This window comes from Poecile atricapillus, chromosome Z, assembly GCF_030490865.1.
Source record: "Poecile atricapillus isolate bPoeAtr1 chromosome Z, bPoeAtr1.hap1, whole genome shotgun sequence".
Classification (NCBI taxonomy): Eukaryota; Metazoa; Chordata; class Aves; order Passeriformes; family Paridae; genus Poecile; species Poecile atricapillus.
The window spans coordinates 627,863-647,462 of NC_081289.1; the positions used below are offsets into that span (position 1 = coordinate 627,863).

The 19,600-nt window shown below is 62.6% G+C and overlaps 1 protein-coding gene across 2 annotated transcripts in view; it reads right to left on the reverse strand.

Moving 5' to 3' along the window:
* Window positions 1–19,600, reverse strand: part of LOC131573845 (myotubularin-related protein 5-like) — a 105,871-nt gene that overhangs the window by 37,398 nt on the left and 48,873 nt on the right. For both annotated transcript variants that reach the window (XM_058828132.1, XM_058828131.1), the window contains exons 5-15: window positions 19,083–19,193; window positions 13,471–13,576; window positions 12,710–12,842; window positions 11,195–11,303; window positions 10,579–10,692; window positions 10,061–10,138; window positions 7,237–7,350; window positions 4,609–4,737; window positions 3,307–3,405; window positions 2,069–2,273; window positions 815–927 (exon numbers count right to left, since the gene is read on the reverse strand). In XM_058828132.1, coding sequence (XP_058684115.1) covers window positions 815–927; window positions 2,069–2,273; window positions 3,307–3,405; window positions 4,609–4,737; window positions 7,237–7,350; window positions 10,061–10,138; window positions 10,579–10,692; window positions 11,195–11,303; window positions 12,710–12,842; window positions 13,471–13,576; window positions 19,083–19,193 — 1,311 coding nt within the window. The remainder of the gene's footprint in view (window positions 1–814; window positions 928–2,068; window positions 2,274–3,306; window positions 3,406–4,608; window positions 4,738–7,236; window positions 7,351–10,060; window positions 10,139–10,578; window positions 10,693–11,194; window positions 11,304–12,709; window positions 12,843–13,470; window positions 13,577–19,082; window positions 19,194–19,600) is intronic.

Genomic DNA, 19,600 nt, shown 5'->3' on the forward strand with positions numbered 1-19,600 from the left:
GTCAGTGGTGGGATTTGATGGTGCTGAAGGGGGATCTTGGGTCACTGGTGGGATCTGATGGTGCTGAAGGGGGATCATGGTCAGTGGTGGGATCTGATGGTGCCAAAAGGGGATCTTGGGTCTGTGGTGACCCCTCAGTGCTGGGGACTGGTGGGATTTGATGGAGCTGGAATGGGATGATGGGTCAGTGGTGGGATTTGATGGTGCCAGAGGAGGATCATGGGTCACTGGTGGGATCTGATGGTGCCAGAGGAGGATCATGGGTCACTGGTGGGATCTGATGGTGCCAGAGGAGGATCATGGGTCACTGGTGGGATCTGATGGTGCCAGAGGAGGATCATGGGCCAGTGGTGGGATTTGATGGTGCCAGAGGGGGATCATGGGCCAGTGGTGGGATTTGATGGTGCCAGAGGGGGATCATGGGCCAGTGGTGGGATTTGATGGTGCCAGAGGGATTGCCAATCCAAACAGCTCCAGGGTCCTGTTACTGAGGTGGGCTCTGCTCCCAGGAGAGGGAACAGATCCAAGCTGTGCCAGGTTGGACATCAGGAGGAGTTTCCCCATGGAAAGGGTGGCCAGGCCCTGGAAGGGGCTGCCCAGCAGGTTTGGAGTGCCCACCCCTGGAGGGATTTCTGTGTGGAGGTGGCACTTGGGGACAGGGTCAGCGCTGGCCCTGGCTGGACTCGATGGGCTCAGAGGGATTTTCCAGCCTCACTAACTGTGATTCCACAACTTTCTGACCCTGACCCACCCAGCAGGAGCTGGGCCCAGGACAGGGAACATCCTCTGCACCCCCCAGGCCAGCCCCCCTCACCTTTTTGGCCTCCAGCATCTTGTTCTCGAAGACGTAGGAGATGCAGTTCCTGACCACCTCCAGGCGCCGGGCGCTGTTGGCCAGGGCGTTCCCATTGCGCTCCAGGATGGCAGCTGGGAACAGATCCCGCTCAGCCCAGGGCTGCTGGGACCTGAGTCCCTTGTGGGGATTGGGGTGTCCCCCCTCTCAGAGTGACCAGGGGGCTCCAGGGGTGCTGGGACCAGCCCCCTTGTGGGGATTGGGGTGTCACCCCCTCTCAGAGTGACCAGGGGCTCCAGGGGTGCTGGGACCTGAGTCCCTCGTGGGGATTGGGGTGTCACCCCCTCTCTGAGTGACCAGGGGGCTCCAGGGGTGCTGGGACCCCAAGGGGGTCACAGCTGCTCTCTCCCCATGTTCAGCTCCTGTGATGTGACCATGGGGTCCCCCACACACCCATAGGGGGTCCCAAGGGTACCACTCCCTCCCACAGCCCCCCAAAGCAGGGTCTCCCCCTGCCCCACATACCCATGGGGCTCCACTCCCTCCCACAGCCCCCCAGGACAGGATCCCTCCATGCCCCACACCCCAATGGGGTCCCAGGGTCACCACAACCCCCAGACCCCGATACCAATGGGGGGTGCCGGGCTCCCCACACCCCCAGATCCCCCCATACTGATGGGGGGTCCCGAGGTCCCCACACCCCCCAGATCCCCTGTACCAGTGGGGGGTCCCAGGGTCCCCAGGGTCCCCAGTCCCCCCCGTACCGATGGGGGGTCCCAGGTTCACCACACCCCCCAGACCCCCATACTGATGGGGGCTCCCGGGCTCCCCACACCACCCAGACCCCCCCATACCGATGGGGGGTCTGGAGGGCACCATGGCCTCCCAGATCCCTCCATGCCCCACACCCCAATGGGATCCCGAGGTCCCCACACCCCCCAGATCCCCTGTACCAGTGGGGGGTCCCAGGGTCCCCAGGGTCCCCAGACCCCCCCATACCGATGGGGGGTCCTAGGTTCACCACACCCCCCAGACCCCCACACACCAATGGGGTGTCCCGAGGTCCCCACACCCCCCAGATCCCCTGTACCAGTGGGGGGGTCCCAGGTTCACCACACCCCCCAGACCCCCACACACCAATGGGGGGTCCCGAGGTCCCCACACCCCCCAGACCCCCACACACCAATGGGGGGTCCCGGGATCCCCACACCCCCCAGATCCCCTGTACCAGTGGGGGGTCCTGGGCTCCCCTGACCCCCCCAGATCCCCACACACCGATGGGGGGTCCCGAGGGCACCATGCACTTTTTCTCGGCCCTGACGGCGGGCGGGGCGCTCTGCAGCTTGGCCGTGGCCTGGTCGATGATCCACTGCACCGTGCCCTCGTCCAGGCGGGGGAACGGCCGCTGGTGCAGCCGCAGGTGACAACCCTCGGATGGCTTCTGCACCTTGTGCATCGTCACCGCGGGGTACGGGTTCTCCTGGGGGATGGGGACAGATCACCCTCGGGATCGGGATCTGATCCTGGAACTGATTCTGATTCCAGAACTGGGATCTGCTCCTAGCCATGGGGTCTGATCCTGGAACTGGGATCTCAGATGACAACCCTCGGACGGCTTCTGCACCTTGTGCATCGTCACCGCGGGGTACGGGTTCTCCTGGGGGACGGGGACAGATCAGCCCTGCTGGCATGGGGTCTGATCCTGGAACTGAACTGGGATCTGATCCTGGAACTGGGATCTGCTCCTGGAACTGGGGTCTGATCCTGGAACTGGGATCTGATCCTGGAACTGGGATCTGATCCTGGAACTGGGAGCTGATCCTGGAACTGGGATCTGATCCTGGAACTGGGATCTGATCCTGGAACTGGGATCTGCTCCCCCCAGCAGCAGGGACACACAGTCATGAGCCCAGGGCCACCAGGAGCTCTGTGCCAGCCAGCCCAGGCTCCTGGGGAGCTTTGGGTGCCACTGAAGACCTCAGGGTGGGCCAGGACAGGCTCAGGATGGGCCAGGACAGGCTCAGGATGGGCCAGGACAGGCTCAGGGTGGCACAGGACAGGCTCAGGATGGGCCAGGACAGGCTCAGGGTGGGCCAGGACAGGCTCAGGGTGGGCCAGGACAGGCTCAGGGTGGATCAGGACAGGCTCAGGGTGGGCAGCAGCAGGAATTTCCCCATGGAAAGGGGGTCAGGCCCTGGAAGTGCCCAGGGAGGTTTGCAGTGCCCATCCCTGGAGGTGTCCAGGGAATTCCTGGAGGTGGCACTCAGGGGACAAGGTGGGCTTCGGGCACAGCTGGGACTCCATGGGCTGGGAGGGCTTTTCCAGCCCCAGGGATTTTGGGATTCTGTGATCCTATAAAACCAGGGAATCCCAGGACCCCTGGGCATGTCAGGATGTGTCTGAGCACACCAGGAGGGACAGCATCCATCACCACATTGTCCCTGCAGAGTGACCAGGACTGCTCCCCAGCCCCCCCAGCCCATCCCCTCCTACCCTGGGGCTCCAGCACTCACGTTCTTGTAGAGTTTCTCCGCCAGCTCCTTGATGTGCCTCAGGATTTTCTGCTTGTTCCCCTCCTCCGCCTTCATGCGCTTCACCTCGTAGGCCACGAGCTGGAGACCAGGGGGGGACAGGGGAGCTGCAGGGCAGGGACACGGCAGGGACACAGCAGGGACACGGCGGGGACACGACAGGGACACGGCGGGGACACGGCGGGGACACAGCAGGGACACAGCAGGGACACGGCAGGGACACGGCGGGGACACGGCAGGGACACAGCGGGGACACAGCGGGGACACAGCAGGGACACGGCAGGGACACGGCAGGGACACAGCGGGGACACGGCAGGGACACGGCACATCCCGCCTGGAGAACCCCAGGAGGAACTGTCCCCAAGAGGAGCTGTCCCCAGGGTCCCCAGGAGGAGCTGTCCCCAGGAGGAGCTGTCCCCAGGGTCCCCAGTAGAGCTGTCCCCAGGATGAGCTGTCCCCAGGGTCCCCAGAGGAGCTGTCCCCAGTAGAGCTGTCCCCAGGGGAGCTGTCCCCAGTGGAGCTGTCCCCAGGTCCCCAGGAGAGCTGTCCCCAGGAGGAGCTGTCCCCAGTGGAGCTGTCCCCAGCGTCCCCAGGAGAGCTGTCCCCAGGAGGAGCTGTCCCCAGTGGAGCTGTCCCCAGCGTCCCCAGGAGAGCTGTCCCCAGGATGAGCTGTCCCCAGGTCCCCAGAGGAGCTGTCCCTAGGAGAGCTGTCCCCAGAGGAGCTGTCCCCAGGTCCCCAGTAGAGCTGTCCCCAGTAGAGCTGTCCCCAGGTCCCCAGAGCAGCTGTCCCCAGGTCCCCAGAGCAGCTGTCCCCAGGTCCCCAGGTCCCCAGGTCCCCAGAGGAGCTGTCCCTAGGAGAGCTGTCCCCAGAGGAGCTGTCCCCAGGTCCCCAGTAGAGCTGTCCCCAGTAGAGCTGTCCCCAGGAGAGCTGTCCCCAGTAGAGCTGTCCCCAGGATGAGCTGTCCCCAGGGTCCCCAGAGGAGCTGTCCCCAGGATGAGCTGCCCCCAGTAGAGCTGTCCCCAGGTCCCCAGAGGAGCTGTCCCCAGGAGAGCTGTCCCCAGGAGAGCTGTCCCCAGGTCCCCAGAGCAGCTGTCCCCAGTAGAGCTGTCCCCAGGAGAGCTGTCCCCAGAGGAGCTGTCCCCAGGTCCCCAGAGCAGCTGTTCCCAGGTCCCCAGGTCCCCAGGTCCCCAGAGCAGCTGTCCCCAGGTCCCCAGGTCCCCAGGTCCCCAGAGCAGCTGTCCCCAGGTCCCCAGGTCCCCAGAGCAGCTGTCCCCAGGCCTCACCTCGTCGAAGAGGTCGATGGGGCGGTAGGGAGCCCCGCGCTCGGTGACAAAGCCAGCGAAGGCCATCCCCTCCAGAACCTTGGTGAGGAAATCGTCCTCCGTGAGCCCCCGCTGGCCCAGGAACGCTGCCTGCAACGGGAGAGGCACTGCCATCAGCAGGGGGTGACACCGTGACATGGGGGTGACACTGAGCCACGGGGGTGACACCGAGACATGGACAGTGACACCGAGCCACGGGGGTGACACCGAGACATGGACAGTGACACCAAGACATGGACAGTGACACCGAGACATGGACAGTGACACCGAGACGTGGACAGTGACACCGAGACATGGACAGTGACACCGAGACATGGGGGGTGACACCGAGACATGGACAGTGACACCGAGACATGGACAGTGACACCGAGACATGGGGGGTGACACCGAGACATGGACAGTGACACCGAGACATGGACAGTGACACCAAGACATGGACAGTGACACCGAGACATGGACAGTGACACCGAGACATGGGGGGTGACACCGAGACATGGACAGTGACACCGAGACATGGGGGGTGACACCAAGCCATGGATGGTGACACTGAGCTCTGGGTGGTGACACCGAGACGTGGGAGGTAACACCAAGACATGGGGGGTGACACCGAGCTGTGGATGGTGACACTGAGCCATGGATGGTGACACTGAGCCGTGGGTGGTGACACCGAGCTGTGGATGGTGACACCGAGCTCTGGGTGGTGACACTGAGCTCTGGGTGGCGACACCGAGCCATGGATGGTGACACCGAGCTCTGGGTGGCGACACCGAGCTGTGGGTGGTGACACTGAGCTGTGGATGGTGACACCGAGCCATGGATGGTGACACTGAGCCATGGATGGTGACATTGAGCCATGAATGGTGACACCGAGCCATGGATGGTGACACTGAGCCATGGATGGTGCCACCTCCTTCCTGGTGCCACCTGGGTGCAGGGACAGGGCTGGCACGGGACCTGAGCCTGTGGCCCATGGTGGCAGGACAAGGGACAAGGGACAAGGGACAAGGGACAAGGGACAAGGGACAAGGGACAAGGGACAAGGGAAGGGCTCTGGTGTCACCTTGGCATGCAGAGGCAGGACACAGGGACATGGGGACACAGGGACATGGGGATAGAGGGGGACACAGGATACAGGGACAGAGGGACACAAGGACACAGGATAGAGGGACACAGTGACATAGGACACAGGGACACAGCACACAGTGACACAGTGACACAGCACACAGTGACACAATGACACAGTCATACAGTGACACAGTGACACAGTGACACAGTGACACAGTGACACAGCACACAACGACACAGGACACAGCACACAATGACACAGTCATACAGTGACACAGCACACAGTGACACAGCACACAGTGACACAGCACACAGTGACACAATGACACAGTGACACAGTGACACAGCACACAGTGACACAGTGACACAGTGACACAGTGACACAGTGACACAGCACACAGCACACAGTGACACAGTGACACAATGACACAGTCATACAGTGACACAGCACACAGTGACACAGTGACACAGTGACACAATGACAGAGCACACAGTGACACAGCACACAGTGACACAATGACACAGTGACACAGTGACACAATGACAGAGCACACAGTGACACAGCACACAGTGACACAGTGACACAGCACACAGTGACACAGTGACACAGCACACAGTGACACAGCACACAATGACACAGTGACACAGTGACACAGGGACACAGTGACACAGTGACACAATGACACAGTGACACAGTGACACAGTGACACAGTGACACAATGACACAGTGACACAGCACACAATGACACAGTGACACAATGACACAGTGACACAGTGACACAGTGACACAGCACACAGTGACACAGCACACAGTGACACAGCACACAATGACACAGTGACACAGTGACACAGTGACACAGCACACAATGACACAGTGACACAGTGACACAGTGACACAGTGACACAGTGACACAATGACACAGTGACACAGTGACACAATGACACAGTGACACAGGGACACAGTGACACAGTGACACAGTGACACAGCACACAGTGACACAGCACACAATGACACAGTGACACAATGACACAGTGACACAGTGACACAGCACACAGTGACACAGCACACAGTGACACAGTGACACAGCACACAATGACACAGTGACACAGCACACAGTGACACAGGACACAGCACACGACACAGTGACACAGGACACAGTGACTGTGGCAGGGACACTGGGGATGTCACTGTGGCAGGGATGTCACTACAGCAGGGACACTGGGGATGTCACCATGGCAGGGACACTGGGGATGTCACCATGGCAGTGACACTGGGATGTCACCGTGGCCTGCAGAGGCAGCGCCATTTCCAGGGCTCACCTTGTGGAAGCGGATGACGGGCTCGGGGTGGATGCGGATGATGTGCAGGCACCAGTGACACAGTGACACAGTGACACAGCACACAGTGACACAATGACAGAGCACACAGTGACACAGTGACACAGTGACACAGCACACAGTGACACAATGACAGAGCACACAGTGACACAGCACAGTGACATCCCGGCCGTGCTGGGCCCTCACCTTGTGGAAGCGGATGACGGGCTCGGGGTGGATGCGGATGATGTGCAGGCACCAGCGGTAGCCCTGCAGCAGCTGAGCAAACAGGCGCAGGAACACGGCCCGGATCTCCTTGTCCTGGGGCAGGGGAGCACAGCCAGGGCTCGTGGGACACGGGACAGGGACAGGAATGTCCCCCCAGCATGGGATCAACCCCGGGGTGAGGGCAGGGAATGAGGCTGAGGGGTGGGGACAGGAATCTCCCTCAGCACAGGATCAACCCCGGGGTGAGGGCAGGGAACAAGGCTGAGATTCCCTTTGGGGCACAGGGTGGGGACAGGAATCTCCTGGGGCAGGAATCTCCCCCAGCACAGGATCAACCCCGGGGTGAGGGCAGGGAACGAGGCTGAGATTCCCTTTGGGGCACAGGATAGGGACAGGAATCTCCTGGGGCAGAAATCTCCCCCCAACACGGGATCAACCCCGGCGTGAGGGCAGGGAATGAGGCTGAGTGATGGGGACAGGAATCTCCCCTGAGCATGGGATCAACCCCAGGGTGAGGGCAGAGGGACAGCTCTGTCCCCCAGCAGCTGCACGGGGAGGAGGGGGGAGCTCCACAGCTCTGGGACCCCCAAACATTCCCCGAGTGCTCCAGCCCGGCCGGGAATGCAGAGCCCATGGCACTGCAGGATCCAGGCATGGCCAGGAGCCTTGGGGCAACACGGGGCTGGAAGGGTGCACGAGGGATGGCATGGCCTTGGGAACAGCCCCTCACCCAGGAACAGCCCCTCACCCAGGGATGGGAACAGCCCCTCACCCAGGAACAGGAACAGCCCCTCACCCAGGGACAGGAACAGCCCCTCACCCAGGGACAGGAACAGCCCCTCACCCAGGGACAGGAACAGCCCCTCACCCTGGGATGGGAACAGCCCCTCACCCAGGAACAGCCCCTCACCCAGGGATGGGAACAGCCCCTCACCCAGGAACAGCCCCTCACCCAGGGACAGGAACAGCCCCTCACCCAGGGATGGGAACAGCCCCTCACCCAGGGACAGGAACAGCCCCTCACCCTGGGATGGGAACAGCCCCTCACCCAGGGACAGGAACAGCCCCTCACCCTGGGATGGGAACAGCCCCTCACCCTGGGATGGGAACAGCCCCTCACCCAGGAACAGCCCCTCACCCAGGGACAGGAACAGCCCCTCACCCAGGGATGGGAACAGCCCCTCACCCTGGGATGGGAACAGCCCCTCACCCAGGGACGGGAACAGCCCCTCACCCAGGGATGGGAACAGCCCCTCACCCAGGGACAGGAACAGCCCCTCACCCAGGAATGGGAACAGCCCCTCACCCTGGGATGGGAACAGCCCCTCACCCAGGGATGGGAACAGCCCCTCACCCAGGGACAGGAACAGCCCCTCACCCAGGAATGGGAACAGCCCCTCACCCTGGGATGGGAACAGCCCCTCACCCAGGGATGGGAACAGCCCCTCACCCAGGAACAGCCCCTCACCCAGGGACAGGAACAGCCCCTCACCCAGGAACAGCCCCTCACCCAGGGACAGGAACAGCCCCTCACCCAGGGATGGGAACAGCCCCTCACCCAGGAACAGCCCCTCACCCAGGGACAGGAACAGCCCCTCACCCAGGGATGGGAACAGCCCCTCACCCAGGAACAGCCCCTCACCCTGGGATGGGAACAGCCCCTCACCCAGGGATGGGAACAGCCCCTCACCCAGGGACGGGAACAGCCCCTCACCCAGGGACAGGAACAGCCCCTCACCCAGGGATGGGAACAGCCCCTCACCCAGGGATGGGAACAGCCCCTCACCCAGGGATGGGAACAGCCCCTCACCCAGGGACAGGAACAGCCCCTCACCCTGGGATGGGAACAGCCCCTCACCCAGGGACAGGAACAGCCCCTCACCCAGGAATAGGAACAGCCCCTCACCCAGGGATGGGAACAGCCCCTCACCCAGGGACAGGAACAGCCCCTCACCCAGGAACAGGAACAGCCCCTCACCCAGGGATGGGAACAGCCCCTCACCCAGGGATGGGAACAGCCCCTCACCCAGGGATGGGAACAGCCCCTCACCCAGGGATGGGAACAGCCCCTCACCCAGGGATGGGAACAGCCCCTCACCCTGGGATGGGAACAGCCCCTCACCCAGGGACAGGAACAGCCCCTCACCCTGGGACAGGAACAGCCCCTCACCCAGGGATGGGAACAGCCCCTCACCCAGGGATGGGAACAACCCCTCACCCAGGGACAGGAACAGCCCCTCACCCAGGGACAGGAACAGCCCCTCACCCAGGGACAGGAACAGCCCCTCACCCTGGGATGGGAACAACCCCTCACCCAGGGACAGGAACAGCCCCTCACCCTGGGATGGGAACAGCCCCTCACCCAGGGACAGGAACAGCCCCTCACCCTGGGATGGGAACAGCCCCTCACCCAGGGATGGGAACAGCCCCTCACCCAGGAACAGGAACAGCCCCTCACCCAGGGACAGGAACAGCCCCTCACCCAGGGACAGGAACAGCCCCTCACCCAGGAACAGGAACAGCCCCTCACCCAGGAACAGGAACAGCCCCTCACCCAGGGACAGGAACAGCCCCTCACCCTGGGATGGGAACAGCCCCTCACCCAGGGATGGGAACAGCCCCTCACCCAGGGATGGGAACAGCCCCTCACCCTGGGATGGGAACAGCCCCTCACCCTGGGATGGGAACAGCCCCTCACCCAGGAACAGCCCCTCACCCAGGGACCCTCTCCCTCCCACCCCTCACCCAGGGACCCTCTCTCTCCCACCCCTCACCCAGGGACCCTCTCCCTCCCACCCCTCACCTGCATCTTGAGGGAAGAGGCGGAAATGGTGGAAGGGGGGAAGGCGAGGTCGGCCACCTCCAGCTCCGGGTCCAGGACCTGCCCAAGGAGAACACCCAGCTCAGGCCCCATCCTGGCTGGATGATGCTGGCAGCACCCCAAGGCATGGATGGCACCCCGAGACATGGGGCAGCACCCCAAGGAATGGGGAGCACCCCAAGGAATAGGGCAGCACCCCAAGGAATGGGGCAGCACCCCAAGGAATAGGGCAGCACCCCAAGGAATGGGGCAGCACCCCAAGAAAGGGCAGCACCCCAAGGAATGGGGCAGCACCACAAGGAATGGGGCAGCACCCCAAGGCATGGGGCAGCACCCCAAGGAATGGGCAGCACCCCAAGGAATGGGCAGCACCCCAAGGAAGGGGCAGCACCCCAAGGCAGGAATCCCGCTTGCAGAGCAGCTCCATTGCCAGCTCCCCACACGGCTGTGCCATTCCCAGGGAACTGGGAATGTTGTGGAATGGGAATGGTGACACTCACCATGGACAGCGCCTCCCGGGTCTGCTGGAGCAGCGGCTCCGGGAGCAGCGAGATGTGCACACACTCGGGGACATTGACAGTGCCACCGTCCAGGTCAGCGATCACCACATCCAGCTGTGGGGACAGCAGGGGGACACTGCTGATCCCAGTGTCACCTCCCCCAGGGGACACAGAGCTGTCCCCACCTCCCCTGAGCCCTCGGCAGTCCCTGGGTCCCATCCTGTCCCCAAATCCAAGGATACACTGGGATCCCTCATGAGGGGACAAGGGGACACGTGACAGGAGAGGGACCCAGCCATTCCCACATGATCCAGCCATTCCCAATGAATCCAGCCATTCCCAATGGATCCAGCCACTCCCTCTGCTCCCAGCCATTCCCACAAAACCCAGCCATTCCCTCTGCTCCCAGCCATTCCCTCTGTTCCCAGCCATTCCCTCTGGCTCCTGTGGGACCCCGGACAGAGCACACGGAGCCCGTGGCCCTGGGCACCCCCAGGATGGACGGAGCTGTCCCCAGAGCTGTCCCCAGGATGGACGGAGCTGTCCCCAGAGCTGTCCCCAGGATGGACGGAGCTGTCCCCAGAGCTGTCCCCCAGGACAGGGCATGTGGCCTCACCAGCTCCTGGGTCTCGGACTGGAAGATGGAGTGGACGCCGATGATGAAGGGGGTGGGTGTGCTCAGCACCTCCAGGAGCTGGGCGGGCAGGATGGGCACGTAGGTGAAACTGCAACCAGAAACAGCCTCAGAACCAGCCCCGAGCACAGCCCCACTGCAGCCAGCCCAGCCTGCCCCACATCCCAGCCTGCCCCACATCCCAGCCCCACTGCAGCCAGCCCAGCCTGCCCCACATCCCAGCCCCACAGCATCCCAGCCTGCCCCACATCCCAGCCCCACAGCATCCCAGCCCCACAGCATCCCTGCCCCGGAGCTGGGCCAGGGTACCCCGGGCACCCCCAGTCCCTCCAGGGCAGCTTGGCCACACAGAGATCCCAAAGGATGAGAGGGACTGGGACAGGAGGCAGGGAATGGCTGCCAGTGCCAGAGGACAGGGCTGGATGTTGGGATGTTGGGAATTGGGAATTGCTGGCTGGGCTGGAATTGCCAGAGCAGCTGTGGCTGCCCCTGGATCCCTGGCAGTGGCCAAGGGCAGGCTGGAGCCTGGGGCTGGGAGCAGCCCGGGCCAGTGGGAGGTGTGGGGGGCACTGGGGGGGCTCGGGGGTCCCTTCTATCCCAAACCATCCCAGGATTCCACAATATGATCCCTGTCTGGCCTTGGGGTTACAATCAAAGTCTGACCAAGGAAAAGGTTTCCAGCAGAGCCATTAACTCCAAAAGAAGAATTTCAGGAAAAATCCCCCATGGAAAGGGGGCGAGGCCCTGGCAGGGGCTGACCAGGGAGGTTTGCAGTGCCCATCCCTGTCCAAGGAATTCCTGGACACCTCAGGGCTCTGGGCTGGGGACAAGGAGGGGATTGGGAACAGCTTGGATTGGGTGACCCTGGAGGGCTTTTCCAAGCTCAGGGATTCCACAGTTGTGTGCAAAGGAAGGTTCCTCTGGGACAGCCTGGGGAGGCCAGGCCGGCCTGGAGAGCAGGACCCTCAGCCCATCTGTCACTGCAGAGCTGCCAGGGTTCCCAATCCCTGTGGGACATCCCCAGCTCCCTGGGGACAGCGGGGTTCCAGCCATCCCACAGGAGTCTCCAACGCTGGCTTGGCCACCACTGACACTGCTGGGAACTGCTCGCTCCTGCTCATGGAAAGGACCCACAGGGATCATGGGTCCATCTCCTGGCCCTGCCCGGCCATCCCTGGCAGCGGTGTCCGAATGCTCCTGGAGCGTTCCCATTCCCTGGGGAGCACCCTCTGGGGAAGAACCTTTCCTGCTCTCCATCCTCTCCCTCCCCTGGCACAGCTCCATGGTTCCCTGGCTCCTGTCCCTGCTGCCCAGGAAGGACAGAACATTTTCCAGCACTGCCCCCAGTTCCAGAGCCCGCTTGGCCTGGGAGAGGGAGGCAGGGCTGGGAGATTCCCAGTTACTGCCCAGAGCCTGGGGGGCACTGAGGGTGGGCCAGGGGCACAGCTGGCACAGCTGGCACAGCTGGCACAGCTGGAGGCTCAGGGACACCCTCACCTGTACTTGAGGGGGAACATGAGGGCCAGGAGGGCCCGGCAGGCGTCTGTCAGCCGCTGGTAGCTGCTGGACAGGAACAGGATCTTGTGCTCCGTCAGCGCCGCGCAGAACAGGAACAGCACGTTGGTGATGCCTGGGCAGGGAACAGCAGTGGGATCAGGAGCTGGGGGGGACACACGACACCCCCCAGAGACACCCAGAGACCCCCCAGAGACCCCCTGACACCCCCAGAGACCCCCTGACACCCCCAGAGACCCCCCAGAGACACCTGACACCCTCTGACACCCCCCAGAGACCCCTGACACCTCCAGAGACCCCTGACACCCCCCAGAGACCCCTGACACAGTGACCCTTCCTGGGGACACAGAGTGACCCTGGGGACACAGTGACCCTTCCTGGGGACACAGAGTGACCCTGGGGACACAGAGTGACCTTTCCTGGGGACACAGAGTGACCTTTCCTGGGGACACAGAGTGACCCTGGGGACACAGTGACCCTTCCCTGGGGACACAGAGTGACCCTTCCCGGGGGGCACGAGGCCAGTGGCAGCCCCGGGCTGCTCCTCCAGACCCCAGCCCCAATTCCACCCTCCTGGAAAAGGGATGGCACAGCAGGGCTGGGGAGGCTCCTGTGGGAGGTGACCCCCAGGGACCCCGGGTGGCATGGGGACAGTGTGGGGACAGTGTGGGGACACGGGGACAGTGTGGGGACACAGGGACAGTGTGGGGACAGTGTGGGGACAGAGTGGGGACACGTCTCACCGAGCTGGCGGAAGAGCAGGGCCACGCTGCAGCTGCTGACGGGCAGAGAGTCATTGATGGGGGTCTGGATCACCTGCCTGTCCCCTGCTCCCAGAGAGATCGTCCTCTGCAAGGGAACACACACCCCGTGTCACCAGAGCCACCAGGACACGGACAGGGACAGGGCAGGGACAGGAGAGGGACAGGGACAGGACAGGGACAGGACAAGGACAGGACAGGGACAGGGGACAGGGACAGCCAGACACCCCCAGGCACACAGCCACCATGCCCTAGCACAACCCCTGTCTGCTGCAGGAGGAGGGAAAGGAGAAGGAGAAGGAGAAGGAGAAGAAGGAGAAGGAGAAGGAGAAGGAGAAGGAGAAGGAGAAGGAGAAGGAGAAGGAGAAGGAGAAGGAGAAGGAGAAGGAGAAGGAGAAGGAGAAGGAGAAGGAGAAGGAGAAGGAGAAGGAGAAGGAGAAGGAGAAGGAGAAGGAGAAGGAGAAGGAGAAGGAGAAGGAGAAGGAGAAGGAGAAGGAGAAGGAGAAGGAGAAGGAGAAGGAGAAGGAGAAGGAGAAAGAGAAGGAGAAGGAGAAGGAGAAGGAGAAGGAGAAGGAGAAGGAGAAGGAGAAGGAAAAGGAAAAGGAAAAGGAAAAGGAAAAGGAAAAGGAAAAGGAAAAGGAAAAGGAAAAGGAAAAGGAAAAGGAAAAGGAAAAGGAAAAGGAAAAGGAAAAGGAAAAGGAAAAGGAAAGAGAGAAGTTGCTGCCACAGCACCCACTGGTCCCCAGAACTCGAGAGATCTCCAGGACGTGAGGATTCCCCAGGACCTGAGGGATCTCCAGGACCTGAGGGATCTCCAGGACATGAAGATTCCCCAGGATCTGAGGGATCTCCAGGATATGAGGGATCTCCAGGACATGAGGATTCCCTGGGATCTGAGGGATCTCCAGGACATGAGGGATCTCCAGGACATGAGGATTCCCTGGGATCTGAGGGATCTCCAGGACATGAGGATTCCCTGGGATCTGAGGGATCTCCAGGATATGAGGATTCCCTGGGACCTGAGGGATCTCCAGGATGTGGATTTGAAAGCTCTCCATGACAAGAGCGCTCCCCAGGCCTCCCCAGGGGCATTTGAGCCTCTCCAAACCCTGGGAGCCGAGGGAGGAGATCCTGTGTCCCAGCCTGTCCCTGTCCCTGTCCCTGTCCCTGTCCCCAGCTCCCGTGTCCCAGCCTGTCCCTGTCCCTGTCCCTGTCCCTGTCCCTGTCCCTGTCCCCAGCTCCATGGCCTCTCCAGGGAAGGAACATCCCGAGGAACATCCCGGGGGACACCGAGCACAGGATGGGTGCCTCTCCCCGGTCCCAGCGAGCGCTGAGCTCACTCCAGGGACACAGGGACAGCCACATGTCCCCAGGCTGTCCCCAACCCCTCTCCTCCTCCTTCCCCTGCTCCAGGGACAGCGCTGGTGCAGGAGCAACGTCCCCCTGCAGCCACCTCCGGCCAGGAGATCCCAAATCCCACCAGAACAGACCCAAAATCCACGGCTGAGCACAGCCAGGGCACCGAGATGATGGGTTATCAGAACCACGAGATGGGTTATCAGAACCACGAGATGGGTTATCAGAACCCTGAGCTGGGTTATCAGAACCACGAGATGTGTTATCAGAACCCTGAACTGGGTTATCAGAACCACGAGATGGGTTATCAGAACCATGAGCTGGGTTCTCACAGCCCTGAGCTGGGTTCTCACAGAACCATGAGCTGGGTTCTTACAGACCCATGAGCTGAGTTCTCAGAACCATGAGCTGGGTTCTCACAGGGCTGAGCTGGGTTCTCACACCCCTGAGCTGGGTTCTCACAGAACCCTCAGCTGGGTTCTCAGAACCTTGATCTGGGTTCTCAGAACCATGAGCTGGGTTCTCACATCCCCAGAGAGCTGGGCCTGGCATTCAGGGACACACAGGGACGGGGACCTGGGGCTGGGGCACAGTAATTAACAGAGAGGCTGCTAACGAGGGGACAGACCCAGAGCCAGGAGAGAAAAGAGGGAAAAAGAAGGTGGGAAAGAAAAGGAGTTCGTACCACAGCTTCGTCCTCCGCGTCAGGCTGAGGTGGGACAGACAGAGAGCACAGTCAGTTAGGACACACGGACAGGGACAGGAGCCCAGGGACACGGACACAGACATGGACACTGACACCAGCAGGGACAGGAGCCCAGGGACACGGACACAAACATGGACAGTGGGACAGGACAGGAGCCCACAGACACAGACACCAGCAGGGACAGGAGCCCATGGACAGGGACAGGGACACCAGCAGGGACAGGAGCCCATGGACACGGACACAGACATGGACAATGGGACAGGAGCCCATGGACAGGGACATGGACACAGACAATGGGACAGGACAGGAGCCCATGGACACTGACACAGACATGGACAATGGGACAGGAGCCCATGGACAGGGACAGGGACATGGACACCAGCAGGGACAATGGGACAGGACAGGAGCCCACAGACACGGACACAGAGTGCCCACAGCACCAGGAACACCTGCTGGCCACGGCAGGAGAGCACCAAAACCACGGGAAGGGAAGTGCCACCACCAAAGTGTCCCCGCTGTGACACAGTCCCCATTCCCACGGCACAGAGCCATCCTGCCCCAGCTGGGGGGACGGATCTGTGCCAAGCTCAGCGAGCCGTGGTGGCAGCGAAGCCAGGAGGAGCCGGAACTGGGCAGATCCCATGGGAAGGGACTGAGGAGCCAGGTGCCTGGCACAGCCCGGGGTGGGCAGCACCTCCCTGGGCACAGGCCTGGCTGTACCCTCACCACAAATCTGAGCGCTGCTGGCTTCTCCCGGGATCAGCTCTGGCTGCCAGAGGGAGCCCCAAACATGCGGCAGCAGCTGCCCCAAATCCCGCTGGGACACGGGGTCAGGGAGAGCCCCTCGGGGTCAGGGAGAGCCCCTCGGGATCGGGGAGAGCCCCTTGGGATGGGGGAGAGCCCCTCGGGATCAGGGAGAGCCCCTCGGGATCAGGGAGAGCCCCTCGGGATCGGGGAGAGCCCCTTGGGATGGGGGAGAGCCCCTCGGGATCAGGGAGAGCCCCTCGGGATCAGGGAGAGCCCCTGGGGATCAGGGAGAGCCCCTCGGGATCGGGGAGAGCCCCTCGGGATCAGGGAGAGCCCCTCGGGGTCAGGGAGAGCCCCACAGGGTCAGGGAGAGCCCCTGGGGATCAGGGAGAGCCCCTCAGGGTCAGGGAGAGCCCCTCGGGCACAGTGGGCAGGAACCCCCAGGGGAGGCACCAGTGCCTGTGCTGCTGTCCCAGTGCCCCTGGTGCTGTCCCAGTGGCCCTGGTGCTGTCCCAGTGGCCCTGGTGCTGTCCCAGTGGCCCTGGTGCTGTCCCAGTGCCCTGTGCTGCTGTCCCAGTGCCCTGCAGTGCAGTCCCAGTGCCCCACAGTGCTGTCCCAGTGCCCCACAGCGCTGTCCCAGCCTGTCCAAGGCTCCCCCCTGGATCATTCTGGCTGTGGGATCATTCCTGGCACTCTGTGGGGAGAAGGGGAGCTCAGCTGAGGGGAAGGCACGTGGGACACAAGCACACGTCCCCAGGGCCATGCCAGGGGCCAGCAGAGCTCCAGGGCACAACGCTGCTGTCCCCAGCCTCGTGCCAGGGGCTCCAGCTGGGCTTTCCCTCTCTGCCATCCCCAGGGAGCCCCCAGCCCCATGTGCTGAGCCCAGCTGGCCCTGGAGCAGGGCAGGCTGGGGGGACACATGGCTCATGGGGACACATGGCTGTGGGGGGACACACGGCTGTGGGGGGACACACGGCTCTGGGGGGACACATGGCTCATGGGGACACATGGCTCTGGGGGGACACATGGCTCTGGGGGGACACATGGCTCTGGGGGGGACACATGGCTGTGGGGGGACACATGGCTGTGGGGGGACACATGGCTCTGGGGGGACACATGGCTCTGGGGGGACACACAGCTGTGGGGGGACACATGGCTCTGGGGGGGCACATGGCTCTGGGGGGGACACATGGCTGTGGGGGGACACATGGCTGTGGGGGGACACATGGCTCTGGGGGACACATGGCTCTGGGGGACACATGGCTTTGGGGGGACACATGGCTCATGGGGACACACGGCTGTGGGGGGACACATGGCTCATGGGGACACATGGCTCTGGGGGGCACACATGGCTCTGAGGGGACACACAGCTCTGGGGGGACACATAGTTCTGGAGGACACATGGCTCTGGGGGGACACATGGCTGTGGGGGACACACGGCTGTGGGGGGACACACGGCTGTGGGGGGACACACGGCTCATGGGGACACACGGCTGTGGGGGGACACATGGCTTATGGGGACACATGGCTCTGGGGGGACACACGGCTGTGGGGGGACACATGGCCCTGTGGGACATATGGCTCTGGGGGGACACACGGCTCTGGGGGGACACACGGCTCTGGGGGGACACATGGCTGTGGGGGACACACGGCTGTGGGGGGACACACGGCTCATGGGGACACATGGCTCATGGGGGGACATATGGCTCGGGGGGACACATGGCTCATGGGGACACACGGCTGTGGGGGGACAGCAGGGCAGCCTCAGATCCAGGAGAAGCTGATGCTGCTCCTCAGGCCCCCAGGGATGGACACAGGACCTGGCACAGACACAGACACAGGACCTGGCACAGACACAGACACAGGACCTGGCACAGACATGGACACAGGACCCAGCACAAACACAGACACAGGACCTGGCACAGACACAGACACAAGACCCAGCACAGAGATGGACACAGGACCTGGCACAAACACAGACACAGGACCTGGCACAGACACAGACACAGAACCTGGCACAGACACAGATACAGGACACAGCACAAACACAGACACAGGACCTGGCACAGAGATGGACACAGGACCTGGCACAAACACAGACACAGGACCTGGCACAAACAGACACAGAACCCAGCACAGACACAGATACAGAACCTGGCACAGTCACAGACACAGGACCCAGCACAGACACAGATACAGAACCTGGCACAGTCACAGACACAGGACCCAGCACAGACACAGATACAGAACCTGGCACAGTCACAGACACAGGACCCAGCACAGACACATACACAGGACCTGGCACAGACACAGCACCAGGCCAGTGCCCCAAGGAGAGCTCCAGGCTGCTGTCCTGGCCCTGCTGGCCCTGCTGGCCCTGCTGGCCCATGTCCCCATGGCCGTGCCAGCCCTGCTCTCACAGATGGCCCATGAGCTCTGGGCTCTGGAGCAGCTCTCCACAGGGTGATCCCACAGGGCTGAGCACAGAGCCAGACCCCAGGAGTGCCCTGGGAGCAGGGAATGCTTGCATGGACTGACCACACCTGTCTGTCCCAAGGCAGCAGGAGCCAGGGCACGGAACCACCGCAGGAGCTGGTGGCTAATCGAGGATCTGATGGGATTTGTGCTCAGGAGCTCTCAGGAAGGCAGCAGGAGCTGGTGGCTAATCAAGGATCTGATGGGATTTGTGCTCAGGAGCTCTCGGGAAGGCAGCAGGGCACAGAGCCAGCATGGCCAGCACGCTGAGAGGGACACAGCTGGGACAGGAGGGCTGCAGGACACCCACCTGAGCTCCCCCCGTGATGGGGATGGTGCAGGTCAGCAGGTTCCCGATGACGTTCTCCAGGGACACGCTCAGCCCGTCCACGTAGATGGTGTAGATGAGCCCCAGGCTGTTCTGGAGAGGGGAGCAGAGCACACATGAGCAGGGCTGGGAGCTGGGGACACTCCCAGGGCTGTCCCTGGCCACAAACACACCCTGGCCATGCCAGCTCCAGGCCTTCCTCATCCCCAGGGATGGCATGTTCCAGTCAGGAGAACCGAGCCCGAGGGGCTCCAGGAGCACAGGGACAGCTCCCCCAGCACTCCCAGCCCCACACAAACCCCAAGGAAGGGATGGGAGGAGATCCTTTCCCAGCGAGGGCTGGCTGAGATGAACATTAGGGCAATGCCCTTGACAGCACACCCGGACTCTGGTCAGCCCTGGGTGGTCACTGTGGGTCCCTTCCCACAAAAACAGCCTATTCCAACTGGGAAGCAACAGCAGCCCCAGCTCAGAGGGAGTCTGGGGGCAGCAGCACAGGG